A 19476-nucleotide genomic window follows, 5' to 3' on the forward strand; every position below is an offset into this window, starting at 1 on the left:
TAGAGAAGAGGCGGCGAGCGCAAAAACTACTACCTACTACTATGAAGACGACGACGACTCATAGTAGTCCGAATTTGATTATGGGTACGAATGGTGTGATGGGGGTGAATGCGGCCGCGGGTGGTGGTATAGGTACAGGTGCGAGGATGGGGAGTTGGCGTTGCTAAGAGATTGAGAGGCGACCATAGTGGTTAGGGGTTGGTTGAACGGTTTCATCAGACGTGAAAGAAACCTCGCTGTTCATACGGTAGGGACAGACTTTTATCTGTTGGTTTTTGAAGTGACCTGGAGGCAGACGAGTGAATTGGCTTCGATATGACCTTAGTGGCAATTGTGTCATGATTGGTTTGCTTTCCTTTTCTTTTTCTTTTTGAGGTCTGGGTTTAGAATATAGGTCGAATCCCGTTGAGGGTTCCCTTTTCATTGGGTTCCGAATACCGTACGCGTATTACGCACATAGGCATTGACTATTGATCCGGAAGTCAGTGCAATGCCCATAAAAGCTTTTCATGATCATTGATCATCTTCTTTGCATAAGAGGACACATGACGCATGGATTCGTTCCAAACACATCGCCTTAGCTTGTTCCCACCCTCTCCTTTGTCCTCGACATCAACATCTTTGACAGTGTTATCATTCGGGATCATGGCGATGCACCTGGAGTTGGAAGAGGCGTTCAACACGGGACTACCAATACCAGAAGGTAAGACTTTCTCCGAGAGGTTTATTGTGGAGATGGAGGCTTGGCTTACACCACGATAGTAGTCGAGATATTTACGAAGCACCACTCCGGCCCAAGAGAGGAACACATCAAGACATATTCCTCTGGCTTTCTTGAGTCAGTCCACAGGGATTGCGCATTCTGGGACAATTGGAAACCTTGTAAGCGTCATGCTCGATTGACTAGTCTGAGATTGAATACTGACAGACCGTAGTATTTCGCCGTCTGCCTTTAATTCCACTACCAGATCTTGGGTCAGTCGATGAGCCATTCATGAGCACTCATAAAGCTCTCACGAGGGAGATCATCTCATGGCTCTGTGACTCCAAGCGGAGGAGTAACGTCTATCTCATCTCAGAACCACAAGCACCAACGCTGTATATGAATAGAAACACAAGGGCTCATCTCTTTGCAGATATTTGTCACGATGCTGAACGATTCGGGCTACCAACGCGAAATAATACCGACAGCTGTTGGGGTGATATTGACTCTCTTATCTATGACCTTGCGGCACATTACCCCCCATACCGCCGCATTCTCGCAAAGGAATTGATTGACAACCCCGGAATTCTTGAACTATCACCACGTACACGGTTCAGAAAGCTCATTCATGAACCATGGCAAGCACTCCGAGAATCTCACCCTCAATACATCATTTCGCCACCTGTGGTTGTTCTCCGCTGGGATTCTGAATCCCTGGATGGAGAGCTTTTGCGCTCAATATACGAGTTCACCTCATCACCTCATTTGTCGTCCTTACTATGGATTATTTCAATCGACACCGATGTCAAGCTTCCTATCCAGGACCTTCTTCATCCGTTTGTGCCATTTCAATGCTTCCGACTACCCATTTGTTATAACGAGGGTCCAGCGGACGCGGCATTAATTATTCATCACCGGTTTAGTGCCCTTCGCCACAAGCACAAGGAAATGTTTGACGAACACGAGGTGTGGCCTCCAGAGGGGCAGCTGTCTCAGTTGATCAGGGTTGTTGCGGGCGTCTTCGAGACCGTTGAAGTCATTATCCAGTTCATCGATTGGGAGGATGATGGTGGACCAAAGGCACACTTGGAGACAGTTTTAGCATATATGGTTGATTCTCCCTCTCCTTCGGATGAGCGTCCACTTTGCGCTCTCGATCACTTCTACACTCGTGCACTTTCTAACATTCCTCCCCACCTTCTTTCGGTCTTCAAACAGGTCTTCAGAATCGTCTGTTATGGCAACTATTTACCGAATCACCGTGAACTGGAACTGGTCTGCCTGTTCTCGTTCGGGCAAGATACATTGCTTGGCGTGCTTCCACATGCTTACCGCTTGGCGGTGGTTTGGACCAACACGTATGGTAATCCATGGTTCAGACGCTTCCTAGAAGATCCTGCGCGGTCAGGGCAATTCTACACTCCGCCATCTGAATCTCGTCTGTGTGCATTTCAAGCATTTCTGTACATACTTCGTCATACCTCAAACCCCATTGGAATGCTGAAATTAGTCGTGCAAGCGACTCAAGCCAGAGCGAGTACACACTGCTTCGTGGTTGATAACCTTCGAGAATTAGCTTGCGACAAGTTTGGTGGTATTGGAGCTGCTTCGGCATTTGATCATCGAATTTTGGTGCCCATATCACTGTCATTGCGCTACTTCGATTTTCGTTGCCTGGCAGATACCTGCGATAAACTAAATCTGGGTCGCTTTGTGTATTTCCTCGGGTGGCTATATGCAAGTGTGCTCATTGATTGAACGATACTTGACTGATGGCCATGTTCTAGTCGGAGAGAGTTAATTTACCAAACATTGTCCGCACCGAGCCCGTAGGTATTTTAGACAGGCAATTTATGGATGAATGTGAAGGGCTTGCCGAACCACTGGTATGAGGCTTTTATATAAATACTTCCAGCCTTCGACTCATCATGTTGTAGGACCTGGAAAAAGTGCAACTGCTTCCGGACTCTGAAAAATTTAATGAATGGGTTCTTTTTGACGTCGAAAATCCCAAGTATGTATTACTTGGTTTTGGAGATGAGGCTGTCCTCGTTTTGCTGGCTAATCGTGTAAGCTATCCATGGGACAAGGGTGTCAGTATCTACACGTCTGCTATGCTTCATTTTATGTAACCAAACCGACTCATCCATATCTGTGCAACTTGTACGAGCTTTCAACGTTGTTAAGGAGCGAAGTGATGACAAGTGGAGATAATGTAAGATGGAGATGCCAGTTTTGATGGTGACGAAGAAGTGTATGTGCCTCCGGTCGTGCCACAACCTCCGTAACCGAGCGCCAGATCGCTAGGAGGACCATAGAGTTGGATGGATGCAACCCATTAGTTCCGTTTTACTGGGCGACAATATCGTCAAATTGACAAAAACAATAAGGAGAACATACATACTCTGAATAGATATCCCCGGATCCCCGTATGCAGGGAAAAGAAATCAAGGTTCTCATCAATAGTAATAACAATAGCTCGTCTTCATAGGACCCTCTCCAACTAATTTTTATTATTGACGTATAGAGTATTTGAGGTTTGCCACTTGAGGTTCAAAGACGAAGCCAAAAGGTGACGTTCGGAGACGCCGAGGGAACTGGAGTCGCTGAGGGGAGAGAAGGAGGTGAGGAAGGGTAAACGTGTAGTGTCAGTGATCGAATGACAAGAAAAAGGCTTTTTCAAGTATTTCAAGGATCTCGCCAATGCTTATGATAATGACGCTCGGACAAACTTCAAAAAAGCTACTACCATACTCATTTTGGAACTTAGAACAAATGTGCCACTCGCATCAACTAAGTTATGATTGCGGTCTTGTTCATCAGCTTCGGTATTATGGGTTGCCAAGGAGCCTGTAGAAAACAAACGGACAACAACAAAAGCTTGTTGAACCCTATTGTTCCTTTAACGTAGTAGATGGATTAGTACGGTATTTTGGAGTCCTTAAAAGCAGATGCTTCGATTCGATTTTGAGCAATATCAGCGCCCGCTCCTTTACTCTCATAATGTCGACTCTGGAATACCCTTCTCATCACAATTCCGCTACGAAAACTGAGGTAGATCCTCAGGTTCGTGCCCCAAATGAAGAACCTCTTGCCCTTCAGCATGACGTCTGCCATGAGGGCGATCCTACTATCCTCGCTGAAGACAGTGTTGTCGCTTTACGCCAAATTAACGACGCGCAAGCGAAGACGAGGAACTTGCCCATAGAGATCTTATCTATGATCTTTGAACTTGCCTGTCCTCCTAACGACATTAACGACCGCTATGGTGTCTGGCACCCAGGATTTGACACCTTCCGTGCCGAAGATACTTTCCATTTCATTCTCGCGAGTGTATGCTATTACTGGCGTGTAGTCGCTTTGTCAACACCCCAACTTTGGACCGCGATCACGCTTAGACCTAACAGGCCCGGTCTCTCAATCCAAAACACCATCTCACTGCTTAACCTATACTTTGAACGCGCACAACCTTTGCCTATTTCAATTGAATTGGACTTCCAAGGAGGGGGGATAGCGGAATTGCTTGCCGATCGCGACGAACCTATCGAGGTTAGCAAGGGATACCTTGCTCGTCTAGAGCCCCTCAAGGCGGCTGTGCTTGTCAAAGGAGCATCTATGATACAACACCTCACCCTCATTCAAGCTCCTACCCAATGGTTCCGATATATTAATGGAAACCTTTCACGATGCACCTCTGTGGGGGTGTTTGATCTGATGCGTCTTATAGAAATTAGCGATGGTGGAGATAACGAAGAGAAGAAAGAGGACGGAGAAAGTGATAAAGAAACCAACGGAGAGAATGGCGAAGACGCGGTTAGCAATGAAGTCATTGTCAAGGGTGATAAAGACGATTTTCCCGGGCTCGATTTTTCAAAGCTCCCACGCTTGGAGCGCCTTGACGTGGCGGCCGCCGCTATCGCCCTGCACGATTTTCCATTCAAACTCCCTAATAAAGGAACAATCACTCTTCGCGTTAAATATAAATCGCGCATAATCGACGAGTTGCTTAGACGCTATGAAATAGTTTTAGATACCCTCATTGATTCCCTCAAAGAATTGATGGAAAGGATAGCCCTGGACCGTCTGAATCATAGCTAGCTCAGTATACTTTGTAAATATCGATTTTCATTACCGAAAGTCGTAATAATCTCCTAGTCACCCAAGTTCGTCGTACACTTATGGAGTCGTAGCGGTAATGCATCAAAAAATAATTACATCGTAACAGCCTTTCAGGTCCAAAGTCGACCATCATAGGCACACATCAATGATCAGACAAGCCAGGACCCATACACTTGGGAGTAGCCACAGCATTCCTCATCTTGATTCAGCGAGAATACGTGCGAGTATTCTTGCTCCCTCGAGGTACCATCTGAAACGTAGCCAATACAAATCATAAGAATGGCGCTTTCGACTTATTTCTCTCAGGAGACTATATCATTAGGGTCATAGATTCATATCGTTGCAAGTTCTATACTCTAGATCTTCCTGATCATGAGCATAAGTGTGATTGAAACGTATTTGTGGCTTTCGTGGTCATTTCTTTGATAGCGCGACACGTGTTAGCGACTTGAACCATGTACCGTCATATAGACGATTTGAAATTAACACAATCATTTGTAGCGATTAATTCCTCTAATTAGCCCAAAAAAAAATAGATTCACCCAAGAAGCGGTCTCCTTTCACTCTGCTTCGTGAAGCCAGCACCATCCTCCTTCATAATTTGCTTCCCTACCCCCCCTCGTCCAACTCGCTCTACCATTCTTCCGAAGAATCCCCTTTCCCTTTTCAAACTCTTTCCTCTTCTTCCTTCTTTTCCCGACCCAAAACTACTCGAACTTCTTTTCTTCGACAAATGAGCCGACGAAGAATTATCGATAATTCTATCACACCTAATCCGATGTTTCGCATCGACAATAACCGCTATACACGAAAATGTCGTGAATACCGTAGCGAGGGTGGTCGATGATGAAATCATAAAGATTATTATCATTTGAAGACGTGCTGCTTGTTGAACTGATGATCCTCCGAGAATAGCCCCTGTCATCATTCCAGGAATCGCTATTATCCCCAAAACGCTAGACAATCAAATCATTGTTAGCGTGATCTGAAACATTAAAAATTTAAACCAGTCTTTTACCTCATACTATTAATTGTGGGCGTTAAAGCTAATCGTAACGCAGCAATGGCTATTGGTCTGCAAGCTTCAATACGGGAAGCGCCGAATGCGAGATAAATTTCAACTTTATCTCTATTTTCTCTAATAGAAGGGGGAAAAAGCTGTCAATCAGTATAGGATGATAAGGCGGCGTGCCTGCTCAACTGACTGGAATTCTTTTAGGATATAATTAGTGGAGACTGTTATGCCAGAAATCGTGGCACCGCAAAGCATGCCGACTATTGGAACTTTGAAACCAGTGAATAACGAGATATGTGGGATAGAGGAATGGGAAACTTACTATATTGCATAGGTTCCCAGAAAGGATCTACGGCCATGGCGTAACGTGTGCCGATGATTGAGATGGGTATTGTAGAACCAAGCATTGCGATAAGTACGGATGGAAGCTACTCCATCTGTCAGTCCTGTTTGTGGAATTAAGAAGGGAGAAAATTTACCATGTATTCATAGCGACATTTCACTTTGTTGACCACTTTTGTTTCGAGAGGAGAAAATACGTCAGAGTTCACAATCATAAATGAGGGCACACGCTCACATACCAACTTCCATGGTCCCCAAAACATTCAGTAGAACTGAAGTTTTCGCATAAGATAAAAATAGGAGAAACGAGACAACGGAAAGGAGAACTCACTAGCAATACCAGCTACAATCCATTTATTCTCCGCCATAAACACTTGTTGTAAAATCGTCGCTACGAGCGTCAATTGAACCATACATCTGACCGCACTAATCAACAGCGATTTTCCGATTCCGATTTCAAGTACCCATGAGACTAGGGCATTGAAGGAGATGAACGCGAACGCGATGAGAACGTTGTGCCATGAAAGGTTTTTTTGTAGGGATGTTCCGGTTTCGGTGAGTCTTGTAAGAAAGTAGTGTGATGATAGCGGATCGGATGGCATGGATGAGAGAGTGATGTTTTGGAATACAGAGGACATGGTGGATGGGGAGTGTGGAGGACGCTCCCTTGACGGTTGAAAGATAGGGATGAGGGAGATATGAGAGTAAGGAACAACGAGGATAAAGACGCCAAGGGGCAAGTCCCGAAGTAACGAGAGAGTGGATACTTCCAAGCACTCAAAAACGAGGCGCTGGCAAGTCGAAGCGACGTCGTGAGCAGAGCAGTTGTGCAGGAAATATGTGTGGGTTTAGAAAAGGAAAATCGAGGAGATGCAGTGAACGAGAAAAGAGAGTGAAAAAAGGGAGAAACTGAATATTTTATGGTGCACGTAGTCGTTGAAAGCAGTTGCTGAAATTCAATAAAGTTGGAACTTGGTCAAGGGTCGACGTCATACCATTTTTGGTCATAGCCAATCCGAGCGCGTTGAATTGTCATCTTAGCTCATCATCAAATATTTTGCTCCAACCACCCCCTTGCAAGAATTGGTGGCGAATTGGTGCCACAGACGCTTGACTTTCTCGAGCTCCCGGAAAGCTGTCCAGTATTTTTCGGGATAGCCCATAAGTTTCGGAAGGCTTGGTCTGGCTCGGACGTCTTCAGTCGGATCTACATCTTTGACAGGACGGGCCTGGGACGGACCGTTAGCTGATTGTCCGGAGAGTCGGTTTGAGTTAAATAGACCTGCTGGATGGACTTCATGATGCCCACCATGAATGTATTTGTCAGGGCTCCGGCTCGCCCGCCGAGAATGGCACAAATTGAAACGATCCTTGCTTCCCCGAGCTCTAGCACATCGTACTATCATAACAGCATGAGGCCAGCTTTTGGAATTGCGGGAGAGCAAGAGCCTTGCAACCAGCGAAATGTGAGCGACGATATGTTCGTAATAGAAAAAGTTGACATTATGATGGCGATCGATTACTGATATCCAACTGATATCGGTAAACAAGCTCTTACTTAACTTTCCTGTCAAAAGCAAATAATAAAATTGATATTAAATGGTCTATTTAATCTACTGGGGACGAAGGCATCGAGCAAATACTGTACGCACAGAAAATTTCTCCACAACGAACAAGAAAAGCGGCGCGGAAATAAGTGGAATCCGTGCTCCATTCGTAGTGTAAGGAGACTGCTACTCATGCCCTTGAAGTGCAATAATTCGAGAGATCGAGACTATCCGGAATTCGATACATATAACGACGGAGTTGCTTTGGTCGCCGAACTTGCCAGTGGCGTATTCCTATTCCTCGTTGTGCCGTGACCAGCGGATGAACTACGGCCGGGGTTAATGGGCTTCTACTAGAATCCCAAGGAGAACGAGTAATCATGGCCCTTGCATAATTCGGCGTATCTTCGGAAGTTGGGGGTGCGCTGGGTCGACGACCAGCTGCCAGAAGAGGTACTATACGAGGCTGGATAGCAGATTGAGCCCACGACCGAGCGACACTGAAAGACAAGAGGGTTAAATTCGGTCTCCAATATGGATGCTGAAAACTCACCCTTCCTTTGATACAACTCCTTCCCTTGGTTTTACGACATCGCCAATAAATCCACGTCTCGATCAATAAGAAGCCTAAACACGAGGATGATGTCTTGATAGAGGGAAGATTAACGGACCTTGAGAAATTTGTAATTATTTCTCGGTTTGGTATACGAATTTCGCCTTCCAGTTGTGGCGTATTTCGATTTCCCTCCTACTTCGGGTAACGAGTTGGCACGATTTGTTGCCGAGTGCGCAATTGGTACAGCGGTTCTCCCCATTCTCTGACACTGTAACACCACGTCATTGAAGATTTGCCTCTCACATTTTTGCTAACGGGATGAGGGGAGGACATTTTCGTTCATTAGCTCCGTTGGCTGTGGGATTGCAAGGTCTCTCCAAGTTTGTGCCGCTTCATTCTTTCGAATTTTCTCATCTTCCATGCTTCTGATAGTGATTTCCACTTCTGCAATCATGACCAAGAGTGCTTTTATATTCGTACATGCTGGGGTCCCTTGTAATAAAAGAGGTTCCGAAAGAGCGGTGGATATTTGGGACTGAAGATAAACCTGATGGTTGACCGAGGGAAGGCGTTGGCGACTTGTAGCGAGCAGCAATTGGTAGTAAATCTTCTGCAGATTCCATCCGAGATTCAAACGATAGTGGTCATACTCTCCATGGTAAGGCTGGATGCAGGCAGGGGCAAACATGTGGTAGAAAATGGATGAAGAAGAGGGTCGATGAAGGTTTCTTTCATCTTAATTTATTTCTTGCACGTATCTGAGGCAGCACCAACAAACCGCCAGAATGATAGATATTAGATACTGTATTTGTCCTCACTGGAAATGATTTGAAAAGAACTATATGACGCGTCCGTTCGTGTGATCCAATATTGGAGACGAGATCCTCTTCGGTGACCTCATTCCAAGGAGTCGCAGCTAGAATTGGAACTGGGGAGCGCAAGGACTGAGCCGAGACGACAATCGCGTTGGACGTATCGATGGTTTGCTGGCTGTGCGGGTGGGAGACATCAAAGCTGTTGTCAACGACTATACCTTAATGGGTCATGACATCATTTACGACATCTCGGAGATCAGAGAAATCTTGATCTGTTGATGCGCGAGACAAGCGCGAGATCTTGGAAACGAGATTTCCCCACTAAACCCTATGTCCATATGTTGCATCTCATCGTAACCAATGATGAGAGGTCTTTTTGAAGCTCTATTGATGGAAGAACCTGGGAAGAACAGACGTTGAGGGCGGTTTATATCTTTTATTTTATTTGATATCGAGGTGGGCATACGGAAAATGTGCAGGCCGTCAGAGTCCGCTGTAGGCATGTTGATTCTGCTCAGATGATTCCTTCATTCATCCACCCAATGTGGTGTTGCGGCCAAATACCCGACTGGCTTGTTGTCCGCAGACATTTTGAGTTAACTTGGGAATATTCTGCCGATAAATAGTATATATAAACTATAGGGTAAACCCGACGGCCTTCTGCGCCATTCGGGGAAACTGCTAGAACCAGCCTCACTACAGGGTCCGAAGGTGATTGTAGTCACGACGGGGAAAATATTACCGCACCAAGTACAGTAGTCAAATGCACGTGTGAGCGGGTCCAAGTTTATTCTTGTCCTGTTGTAGTGGTACCCTGTGATACCCATAATTTTGGGAGCGACTTGCTCAAAGAGAACAAGAAATGTCAGCTATATGAGTTTGTTATTTGTCACCCTGATTACTCGCGATTTCAAACAAGACTTTAAGTTGTTCCGACCAGAGACTAAGCGTCAGGCCGATGTGCAATGACGAGAAGAGTATTATAGAAGTCGAGATCGAAGGACAAGATAGACTTTTGGCGGAACGGAATTCGAACAGCTCAGGAGAGACAGGTAACGTCTTTTTTCTGCTGTGGAGGTTGATAATCTGTGGAGTTGATGCAAGCTTTTCCCCATTGGTTCGGTGCAGGCGTCATAGTTGTATGACAAATCAGTGCGCCAATATCGCTGTAGTGGGCGTTGAGTAGCGCTCAGACCACGGCAAGCAAGGAGGGACAAGGAGGCGATGGGGCGGCAAGGGCAGGCAGCGTGGGCCAGCGGGTGGAGGAGGAGGAGGAGACGGGTGCGAGGCCGGGGATGAGCGTGGGATGATGGCTGGGAGTTCCCATGGGGTGTTGGATAGAGGCCGGCGGAGGTTGTTCCTCATCCACATGGAGCCCTCACCCGACGTCCACACCGTCCTCCGCAACGACCCCGACGAGGCCCGCAGGCTCCAGGACCTCGTCAACTGTCTCGACAGTGAAATCGACCAGGCCAACGACGTCCTTCGTGAGCTCCTTGAGCGACGCAGTACCCTCCTCGCAGAGGCCAGCTATATTCCGTGCGACAGGGACAAAACCCTGGCTGACATCCGCAGACTAGAGTCCGAGCTTGCAGCCAAGCAGTTAGAAGTCGCAGATGTCCAGGCCGAGATTTCCAGCATAAAAACCCGTTCTTCCGTATGCTCCAGCCGCCATAATTTGGTCCTTGACGATTTGACGCAGGATATCAGTCGAATACACCAGCAGCTCAACCACTCGCGCAAGCTTCTCTCCCCAATTCTTCGTCTTCCTTCCGAGTTGCTCCAGCACATCTTCACGTTCTGTCTCCCTTCGCAGAGATTCGTCCCGCTCTACCCACAGTCCGCTCCACTTCTTCTCACCAGCGTAAACCGTCTATTTCGTGAACATGCCCTTACCACTCCTTCCCTATGGGCCTCGCTATCCATCCACAGAAACAGCTCGGGCACCGGCTTCTTCCCTCATCCAAACGTCATCCAACTCTTTATTGAGCGGTCCGGCGCCGTCCCCTTGTCATGGAGCCTGGAAGATGCTAAATTAAACCTCCACGTCGTTGACACTAATCATCCTCCTATGCCCGTTTCACAGATTGTGGAGCTTTACGTCCCCCACGCTCAACGGTGGAAGCACGTGAGAATCGATTATGGGAGTGGTTGGGTGCCCAACACTGGTCTGGACCTGATACCTCCAGAAGATCAGTTTTCCATGCTAGAAACTTTCTCCATCAAGCGGGGCTACTGGCTGGACAATCGTGAAATTGGAATTCTCGCTCGCATGTTGGCATCACCCCGACTCCGTGGAGTCAGCTGGTATAGCCAAAAACCTTATACTACGCTGACGATGCCATGGACACAACTCACTCAGTTTTCAATCAACCACCTCGTCCCTGTTCGCGAAGCCCTTAACATCATTTCTCTCTGCAAGAAACTCGAAGATGTTGAGCTCAATATGCTTCTCCCAACAAAGGTCGAAGACGAGTCACCGGTAGAGCCTCTCAGGCACGACTTGCTTCAAGGATTGAAGCTAGAAGTGGCTGGTGACCCCAACATCCTATTCAACGCAATCACCTTCCCTAACCTCAAACGATTCGAGATTAGCCTTACACAGAGTCCACGTGCCCCACCATTGTCCCTAGGATTGTTCCGCCAGTTTATTGATCGCTCGACATGCGTACTTGAAAAGCTCACTATCGAGGAGGCTCAGCTAAACCCTGATGACCTCCTTGGTTTACTCATGTACCTCTCGCCCTCCCTCACGGAACTCAGTTTCCAACACGAGCGTCTCAACGCTGGTTACATGAATGACCAGATATTGCGCATGATGACTCAACCTGATGTACACGGGCCTAATTACGTAGGAGATCTGGCAGGCAGGAGACATTTTCGAGGCGTGCTCTGTCCAAACCTCAAGTTTTTGCGTCTTTGGGGTGTTGTCGGGTCGGCGGATGGGGTTTTGGCGGACATGTTGCAAAGCAGATGGATTGGGTGTCGGAATTGCCGGTCAGGAAGGGTTTTGGATACCGTGTTTATTGTTTTGGATGATGATATGGATCGGAATCGGCATCAAGAAGATTTTAAGAGGATGCATGAGTTGAAGGTGCGGAGACCGGGACTTTGTTTTCAACGGTTAGTGCGGATGGCGTGTGATGGATGATGAACGAGCGAGATGAGCGCTCTACTATGACTCGCGTTTCTTTCTCTACTTCTTGGTTTCGTCGTATTTTTTGTTTCGTCTTGTAGCCCCTAAGAAAATACCCTATAATACCTGCGCCTTTTTTTTCTTTGCTTTGGTACCTGCTTTTATGTATTTAGTCTTGTCTTTCTTTTTTAATCTGCAACTAAAGAGTTATAACGAGATATTCCTTTGTTTTTTTCTTGTTTTTTGTTTTTACGCCCTCAGTATCACAGTTACGCGCAATAGTTTTCGTCATATGTAATTAAATTATGAACATGACGACCATAGCTTATAAAGTTCTTTTACCTGTCGGAATTTGATTGTAGTTCCGTTCTGTTGTTGGTTGGTTGTCAAGATTACATTTTGGTTGTGAGGATGAAGGTCGGTTTTTGGTGTGATTATGACCCGCCGATGTAATACATCATACTTGTGGATCACGGAACATTTCGTTGTTGTTCTTTCGCGGGCTGCATGTTTGTTTCGTGACTTGGTAACACTTGGACAGGGTCTAGGTACTATTAGTATGACGTATTTAGTGATACATACGTTACGTATGTAAGTAAGTATATAAATTTAGTTCGGTGTTGTTGTGTACAAGAAGAACCAAAGAAGAACGTCGATTGGGCATCAGGCACTGCTTGGTACTTGGTAGTACGTACTACATAAGGTATAGTTGTTGATGATTGTGACTGGAACGAGGGAAATAGAAGAGCTATCTATATACTGTTACTTACCATTTGTCACGGTATGTGAAATTCGAACACACACCCTCTTGGAAGGAGAGGGGAGGGACCCTAAGTTTGGTTGAGGTCAAATGGAAAAGGGAACGTGTGTAGATATGTCATATTGAATGAATGTTACTTATGTACTTGAGGAACCATATTCCGTGAAGTCCGTCGAATTGTGCGTCATTGGTTCTTCTCATATTGATCCTTGATTACTTTCTGCTTTCTGGTACGTCCTGAGGAAGGATAACCTTTCACGTTGAAAGTGAACGTGACGTTAGTCTAGTCGTGGTGGTGAAAGAGAGTGAGAAATGGTTTGGGGAGATGAGGTTTGTCGGAGTTAAAGCTGTGAACCCACATGTTAGTCCGTGATCCAAGTTCCGTATGACACAACGAATCAACGTCAACAGCCAATTTAACATTACACACACATTTATATATAATGATCATGACTTAGGTTTCAAGGATCGTAATAAGTGCAACTCGTTCATCTCAACCCTGCCATTTTCCTTCAAGTTCAATACCTATGTTCTCACTGAACATGCGGTTGGTCATTGACTGTCATTCCCTGTCTTAATATTGAATATTCAGGGTTAACAAGAACTAAAAAAACGAGCAGACCTGGGACACGGTCCAGGCGAGTTTGTCATAACTGTGTCAATGACGGAATTTTCTTTTGAATGCTGGGATTTGCTGCTTATTGATTTGCGTTGTAACGCCGCGACAACTTGATTTGTGATTTGTTATAATTAGTAATGGCAGTGGCGGCGGCATTACCCTTTTGTTTTTGGATTTTGTTTTCGATTCTATTTTGATTTCTACATCTATTGTGAATCGACTATTGAAATACTTACCAACTCATATGGTTTAGCATATCAATACGTCTCGAAGCAACAAAAAAAAGGCAAGATATATTCGGAGGAGGATGAGGGGCCGGGCCCGAGAGAGTCTTTTCTAACAGCAAGAGCTCTAGAATGCCAAGAGCTTTAGAGCCTTGGACCTTGCGTCATAAAAGCTGTGTTTCGGTATTCAGATTCCCACCATGGCGGAAGTGGCCCCTGACAGCTCCTGACGGGGATTAGTTTGAACATTCTAGCCACCTCGTCATCGTCTCGTGAAGCTGTTTTGTTTTTGGACATTCGGGTGAGTAGCCGACGCATTTTCAAAGCGCGCCACCTTGTGTAGTGGAGATAGGTGGAGAAAATATGCTGTTAGTGAGCGCCGAATAGCCTTTATGCGCATGACTGACAGCCTGATGTCGCGAGCCAGTCAGATTCTAATTTGGATGGAGCCGTTGGGACCCCGACAGAGGTAGTCTGTTCAATGTTGGCCTATAATGATCGGCTTGTGGGGAAGATTCGGCGCGCCCGCTCGGCCAAAAACTATCACTCAAAGTCAACTCTTCTTTCCTAAGGAAAGCGTTTTGTAACTAACTCATACTGGATACAATTTAAGGAGGATTCAATGATACAATAATCGCATTCTTTTGCCATGCACAGCATCGTTGTTCGCGCTTTAAAATGGCTTAAACTCAGCACACACATCTGCTTCCTCTCCATTATCACTGATGTCTACCCTCAGCTGTCCCAGTTGCGGGTACCATCTCGCTAGCAGGGCTGAGGTAAAATCTCCTCAATCTCTCACTTCCTTCAAATCACCTGTGTTGGTTCATGAGAAGGAAATCCCTGCTCTTCAAGCTGAAGTACGCCACCTAGACGATTTGATCCTTCAACTCAACGACAAGAGGGCTGCAATTTTACGCAAGTTGAACGAAACTCAGACAACGACAAGACGCTTACCCACAGAAATGTTATCCACTATATTTCGATTTGTACGTCCACCCACTAGCTTCGACACGCTCTACCTAGAATTTTATGTGGGAGCCAACGCTATCAATGTTGAAGAAAGTTTCCACCACAACTTGGCTGCGGTATGCCATCTCTGGAACCAAGTTGTTCAGTCAACGCCACAACTATGGACGACCATCACGCTCAGAGCTGATAGAAGAAGTTCAATAAAAAAGATAGCTTCACTCCTCGACCTATACTTCAAACGTTCTCGGAACCTTCCTCTCTCGATCCTACTCGATTTTCAGAGTGAGGCAAAATTGAGGTCAGAGATGGACGCACTCATGCCTTTCGAAGCACGCCAAGCATATCTATCCCAGTTGCAACCGCTTTCGGCAGCTGTGTTTGATCGAGATCGGGCGGCTAGAATACGACAACTCATTCTTATTCATCCTCCAGTCGAACTGTTCTCGTACATTGACAAGGGTCTCTCCAAATGTGATTCTATGACAATCTTTCAGTCAAGGGAAGAGATTCAAACTGATCATACCCTCGAGCTCCTAGAGCTCCCCTGTCTTCGGCGCCTAGACTTAATCGATGTTAACTTCCGAGTCTCTCAGCTACCCAACACTACCACTACCTTACACTTGCGGAACATGTTGTTTACGTTCGGCTCAGAAACGCTGATGGGATTGAGGAATCTCGTCATATTCGAGATCATCAATCCCAGAGGTAGGGCTGAGAGCATCCTTCAGATAACGGAACCTGTAACCTTGCCGAACGTCGAACACTTTGGATGGTGCAGTCCCGATACCGATATGGCCCTGTTCTCGGATTTCTTCCATTATATTCGATTTCCTCGGCTTCGTTCTCTGTTTTGGGGTCAGCGCAAAGTATGGACGGGTGCCAGTGACGAAGATCACATGCGCTTATCCGTCAACTTCTTTTCCAATCTTCCGCCCACTGTCTCATCGCTAGCTTTTTCTATATTAGATCCTTCGATGGAGACCACTACCCTCATCCACCACATTCTACATTGTATCCCTCAAGTTTCTGGACTTCAATTTATTCAATGTCCTACAATGGCGATTGAAGCTGCCCTCGAAGTCGTTGGACGGCCTCTACCTTCATCAACGCTTGTTTACGACGAACTTCACGAAGAATTAGCTGCAACCGGAGCTTTTTCAGGTAAGGTCTTGCCGAACCTTCGGAGACTCTCGATCACCAATGCACTCAACTGGCCCTGGCCCGCTGCCGAAATTTTGGATCCGCGAAAACTTGTTGAAATGTTGGAAGCATTGCAAAATATTTCCGGAGAAAGAAGTTGGGAGCGTTTTCATTTTTCTATGAGTCGAAATATTACTTGGGGCGATCATGATCCGCAGGTTTTAGACAGATTAAGGATGCTTGCCACCGAAGAACGGATTTAACGTCACGGTCCCTCTTATGTTGGTTATCGAAATTTGAATTCTAGTCAAAGGTCGAAATGGAGAATACCTTGTTTTATCTGTAACCACCTAATTTGTTCATAGTTGATCGGATTTTAAGAATTGTAAGATTTTTAAACATAAATACCCAATTTTTTTTCTGCCATTATCTGTATTTATCTTGATGTTAGAAAAACTCAGGACCTTTTCTTCTAAGATTACCTGAAATGATCTGGAATAATCGGAGGGCTTTTTGAGCAAAGAATAAGATAAAGTCAGAAAATCTTGTACATTTTCAGTTTAGATCAGAAGCTCAATGTTATCGGTCGCTAGAAATCTGGGGACCAAGGGGGATCAGGAACCTCCCGTGGTGAATGACATGGCACTGTTGATACGGGATCACGATTACTTCTGGCTTGAATGATTGATGCAGCAGGATCGCGTTGAACTTACTCACGAGAGGTCCATCATGTCACAAACTACATTGAGTTTCATATATCTTTGTTTTGTCTCGAGCCGGATAGTCGCTGGCCAACCAACATTAGAAGTTGGGGATTGAGGACCTAGGGCTGTAGGGCCCGAGATCCCCAAGTGGTGAGATCGAAGCTGGAACGCAGTCGGGTCACCCCAAAAGCGTCAACTTCGACCCTGGTGTTGGCTAGCCAGACTTCCGGTCCAAGTAGGGTTAGGGTGGGTGGAAAAATAAAAAAATATAGTGTAATGGTGCGGTACCGCGCAGGACCGCACCGGTAGAGGTAGTAGTAGTAGTAGTATAAGTTATAAAATGTGACGTGACGGGCATATATTAATGTCGCTCACACACACGGACATCACTCCCAAAAATCAGACCGCGCTCATTCCTCGCGCGGTCTTCCATCTTGTTTTCTGATGGCACTTCGTAGATGGGTAAGTGGTTCTCACTGTCACAAACGAGGCCCAATCGAAATTCCCGTAGCCACTGATTCACAAGATATCTTCACGGCGCTGTTTCATTATCACGATCCAATCTGATCAGGTCGACTGCACAACTTTCAAATATATAAAGAGGCCCATTTGTAACACGGTTTAGATTTCGTTAACTCCCCCCTCTTTTTCCGAACATGGACGCCGCAGTGACAAGTGCAGCGCAGCACCTGTACGTTTTTTCAAGACAATTACACTTTCGGCATTTAATTCCGTTTTAGCCTAGCCGGAAAGTACTTTCAAATCGCGCCGGCCACTGTATTTGTCTATGATCATCGTAAGTTCGTATCGTTGAAAGCATAAATCATACCTCTGATTTATCCCGTTCAGTGATAACCATTGGACAAGAGGTTTACAAGCTGTGGCTCCAACTTTGAACAGAGCTAATTGCATGTGTTAGGTGGAGAGGGTTTGGATGCGTCCCAAATCCGCTGCATCTCTGCTCTTCTTCCTCAATCGCTATGGGACGTTAATGCAGCTTATTATCGTACTCGTTTGTGAGCATTTTATCATTTAAACTGTCGCATGCGCTCATGAGTTGGTAGCATTTTATAATCCCAGTTGGAGAGGCGAAGTATATGAAACTCGCCTGGTTTAGAACTCCTTACTGACGTTCCCTTAGCCGTATGTACCTCTGCACAAATGGTTCGACGATTGCCAGCTTAGGGAACTGTTTTAGATGTGACAAGTATGTTCTATTTGAGGGCGTCTCCACAGTGATTGTTGTCGCTGGTAAGTAAGGCTCGATTATTCCAGAGTTATACTAAGCCTATTTATTCACAGTCGGTCAACGTGTGTACATTTTCTTCGACCGGTTGCAAACTTGTGTTGAAGTGATTTCTTGTGGAGTTAACATGATTCTACGTGTGGTTGTAATTTACAGGCGTAGTAAAAGAGTATTAGCTTTTCTATTACTCCTGTGGACAGGTCAAATTATCATATCGCTTGTAGGTTTGAGGACAGGCTTTGGTAAGGTTCCTTCCAACTCCAAAGTTCCACCGAATCTTAAACGAGACATTAGCTTTGCCCCTTCCCCCTGGGTTTATAGGTGTGTATCATCTTCCGTTCGATACAATCTGTCACTAATCTAGTATATCCAGGCTGTATCCTAACAGGCAGTGACAGCCTGAGCCGTAAGTTGAAATATTCGATCTGTATCGTGGATAGACTTATTTTGTTCCCACAGCATCACTATGGATAGCGTCCCTTGTTACCGATTCGTTCATCTTTCTCCTCACGATCTACCGTACGAAGGAAAACATTGGGCACCTGGTCACTTCGTATGTTGTGCTTATTATCAAGGAACTTCATTTCCCAAATATTTTTCCAACTAATTCTTTAGCATAATGAATGGTGGGGCCTCCGACAGGGTGGTCACGATATTACTTCGTGATGGATTGATGTATTACTTCCTAATTTTCCTAGCAAATCTTATGAACTGTTTGATCTTCTTCGTATGTATAACCTCTCATTGTGCGTTTAGTCTGACTCGTTGGCTTAATAGATCGCTGAGCCTGATATCAAGCCCATCGGGGCGTCGTTCAGCCAATTGTTAACGTGTATCATGATATCGCGCCTGGTACTCAACCTACGCTCGTTATCCGATGTAAATTCAAACCACGCAAAAGAAATAACTGCGATTCAATTCAACAATCAGCATACCACCGTCTCAACACAACCAGAAACAAAAGATAATAATTCCATTACTTTGGAAATTGGACATCCCGCGTTTGATGGAGCTTCCTTAGAACAAGTGGAAAGGATGCGCGATCTGAACGATAAGAAAGGCCACTCCCTTCGTGAGGTTTAGTTCTACTCTGGGTTATCCATGTATGCCAAACTTTCGCAGACTCGCCGTGATCGCCAATGCACTCAACTGGCCCTGGCCCGCCACTGAAAATATGGATCCGCAAAACCTGTTAAACTGTTGGATGCATTGCAAAGTATTTCCGGAGAAAGAAGTCGGGAGCGTTTTCATGTTTCTATGAGTCGAGTCGAAGTATTACTTGGGGTGATCATGATCTGCAGATTTTAGAAAGATTAAGGATGCTTGCCACCGAAGAACGGAATTAATGTCATGGTCAGTGGTCATGGTCCCTCTTATGTTGGTTATCGAAATGGATAATACCTTATTTTATCTGTAATCACCTGATTTGTTCATAGTTGATCTGATTTCAAGAATTGTAAGATTTTCCAACCTAATTGTCCAACTTTTTATGAATTTATCTGTATTTATTTTGATGTTAGAAAAACTCAGGATCTTTTTTCTAAGACTACCTGAAATGATCTGGAATAGTCGGAGGGC

General features: G+C 45.5%; 7 protein-coding genes across 7 annotated transcripts; 4 read left to right on the forward strand and 3 right to left on the reverse strand.

Moving 5' to 3' along the window:
• Positions 1-2006: 2006 nt before the first annotated feature.
• Positions 2007-2265, reverse strand: AGABI2DRAFT_134980 (hypothetical protein; the record flags this gene model as incomplete). Its single annotated transcript, XM_006459525.1, has 1 exon — positions 2007-2265. A coding segment is annotated over one exon (168 nt), but the record flags the coding sequence as incomplete, so codon positions are not given.
• Positions 2266-3698: 1433 nt separating this feature from the next.
• AGABI2DRAFT_177471 (hypothetical protein) lies at positions 3699-4801 on the forward strand (the record flags this gene model as incomplete). The annotated part of the gene is made up of 1 exon (XM_006459526.1): positions 3699-4801. The coding sequence occupies exon 1, from the start codon at positions 3707-3709 to the stop codon at positions 4799-4801; it is 1095 nt and encodes a 364-aa protein (XP_006459589.1). The 5' UTR covers positions 3699-3706.
• Positions 4802-5468: 667 nt separating this feature from the next.
• On the reverse strand, positions 5469-6794 carry AGABI2DRAFT_184217 (hypothetical protein). The gene is given in 8 exon segments (XM_006459527.1): positions 5469-5546; positions 5566-5778; positions 5841-5960; positions 6028-6106; positions 6160-6265; positions 6317-6351; positions 6419-6451; positions 6511-6794. The coding sequence occupies 8 exon segments, from the start codon at positions 6779-6781 to the stop codon at positions 5489-5491; spliced, it is 915 nt and encodes a 304-aa protein (XP_006459590.1). The 5' UTR covers positions 6782-6794; the 3' UTR covers positions 5469-5488.
• A 1285-nt stretch (positions 6795-8079) lies between these two features.
• On the reverse strand, positions 8080-8970 carry AGABI2DRAFT_142081 (hypothetical protein; the record flags this gene model as incomplete). Its single annotated transcript, XM_006459528.1, has 4 exons — positions 8080-8226; positions 8280-8372; positions 8398-8550; positions 8614-8970. The coding sequence occupies 4 exons, from the start codon at positions 8968-8970 to the stop codon at positions 8080-8082; spliced, it is 750 nt and encodes a 249-aa protein (XP_006459591.1).
• A 1085-nt stretch (positions 8971-10055) lies between these two features.
• On the forward strand, positions 10056-12448 carry AGABI2DRAFT_177473 (hypothetical protein; the record flags this gene model as incomplete). Its single annotated transcript, XM_006459529.1, has 3 exons — positions 10056-10149; positions 10291-12191; positions 12226-12448. 3 exons carry the CDS (start codon positions 10056-10058, stop codon positions 12262-12264), a joined length of 2034 nt encoding a protein of 677 aa, XP_006459592.1. The 3' UTR covers positions 12265-12448.
• Positions 12449-14561: 2113 nt separating this feature from the next.
• On the forward strand, positions 14562-16211 carry AGABI2DRAFT_116553 (hypothetical protein; the record flags this gene model as incomplete). Its single annotated transcript, XM_006459530.1, has 1 exon — positions 14562-16211. The coding sequence occupies one exon, from the start codon at positions 14562-14564 to the stop codon at positions 16209-16211; it is 1650 nt and encodes a 549-aa protein (XP_006459593.1).
• Positions 16212-17308: 1097 nt separating this feature from the next.
• Positions 17309-19197, forward strand: AGABI2DRAFT_177474 (hypothetical protein; the record flags this gene model as incomplete). Its single annotated transcript, XM_006459531.1, has 10 exons — positions 17309-17343; positions 17393-17448; positions 17572-17668; positions 17794-17903; positions 18123-18140; positions 18272-18304; positions 18358-18451; positions 18514-18625; positions 18676-18970; positions 19021-19197. The coding sequence occupies 10 exons, from the start codon at positions 17309-17311 to the stop codon at positions 19029-19031; spliced, it is 861 nt and encodes a 286-aa protein (XP_006459594.1). The 3' UTR covers positions 19032-19197.
• Positions 19198-19476: the final 279 nt, after the last annotated feature.

The sequence above is a fragment of the Agaricus bisporus genome (genome assembly GCF_000300575.1).
Source record: "Agaricus bisporus var. bisporus H97 unplaced genomic scaffold AGABI2scaffold_3, whole genome shotgun sequence".
NCBI lineage: Eukaryota > Fungi > Basidiomycota > Agaricomycetes > Agaricales > Agaricaceae > Agaricus > Agaricus bisporus.

Excerpts from the sequence above, each read along its gene's own strand:
- AGABI2DRAFT_184217 (XM_006459527.1), bottom strand. The coding sequence starts at position 6,781 with ATGCCATCCGATCCGCTATCATCACACTACTTTCTTACAAGACTCACC. Across the intron at positions 6,452-6,510 it reads GATTGTAGCTGGTATTGCTA|TTCTACTGAATGTTTTGGGG; the intron begins GTGAGTTCTCCT and ends CGAAAACTTCAG. Across the intron at positions 5,779-5,840 it reads CCCACAATTAATAGTATGAG|CGTTTTGGGGATAATAGCGA; the intron begins GTAAAAGACTGG and ends TTGATTGTCTAG.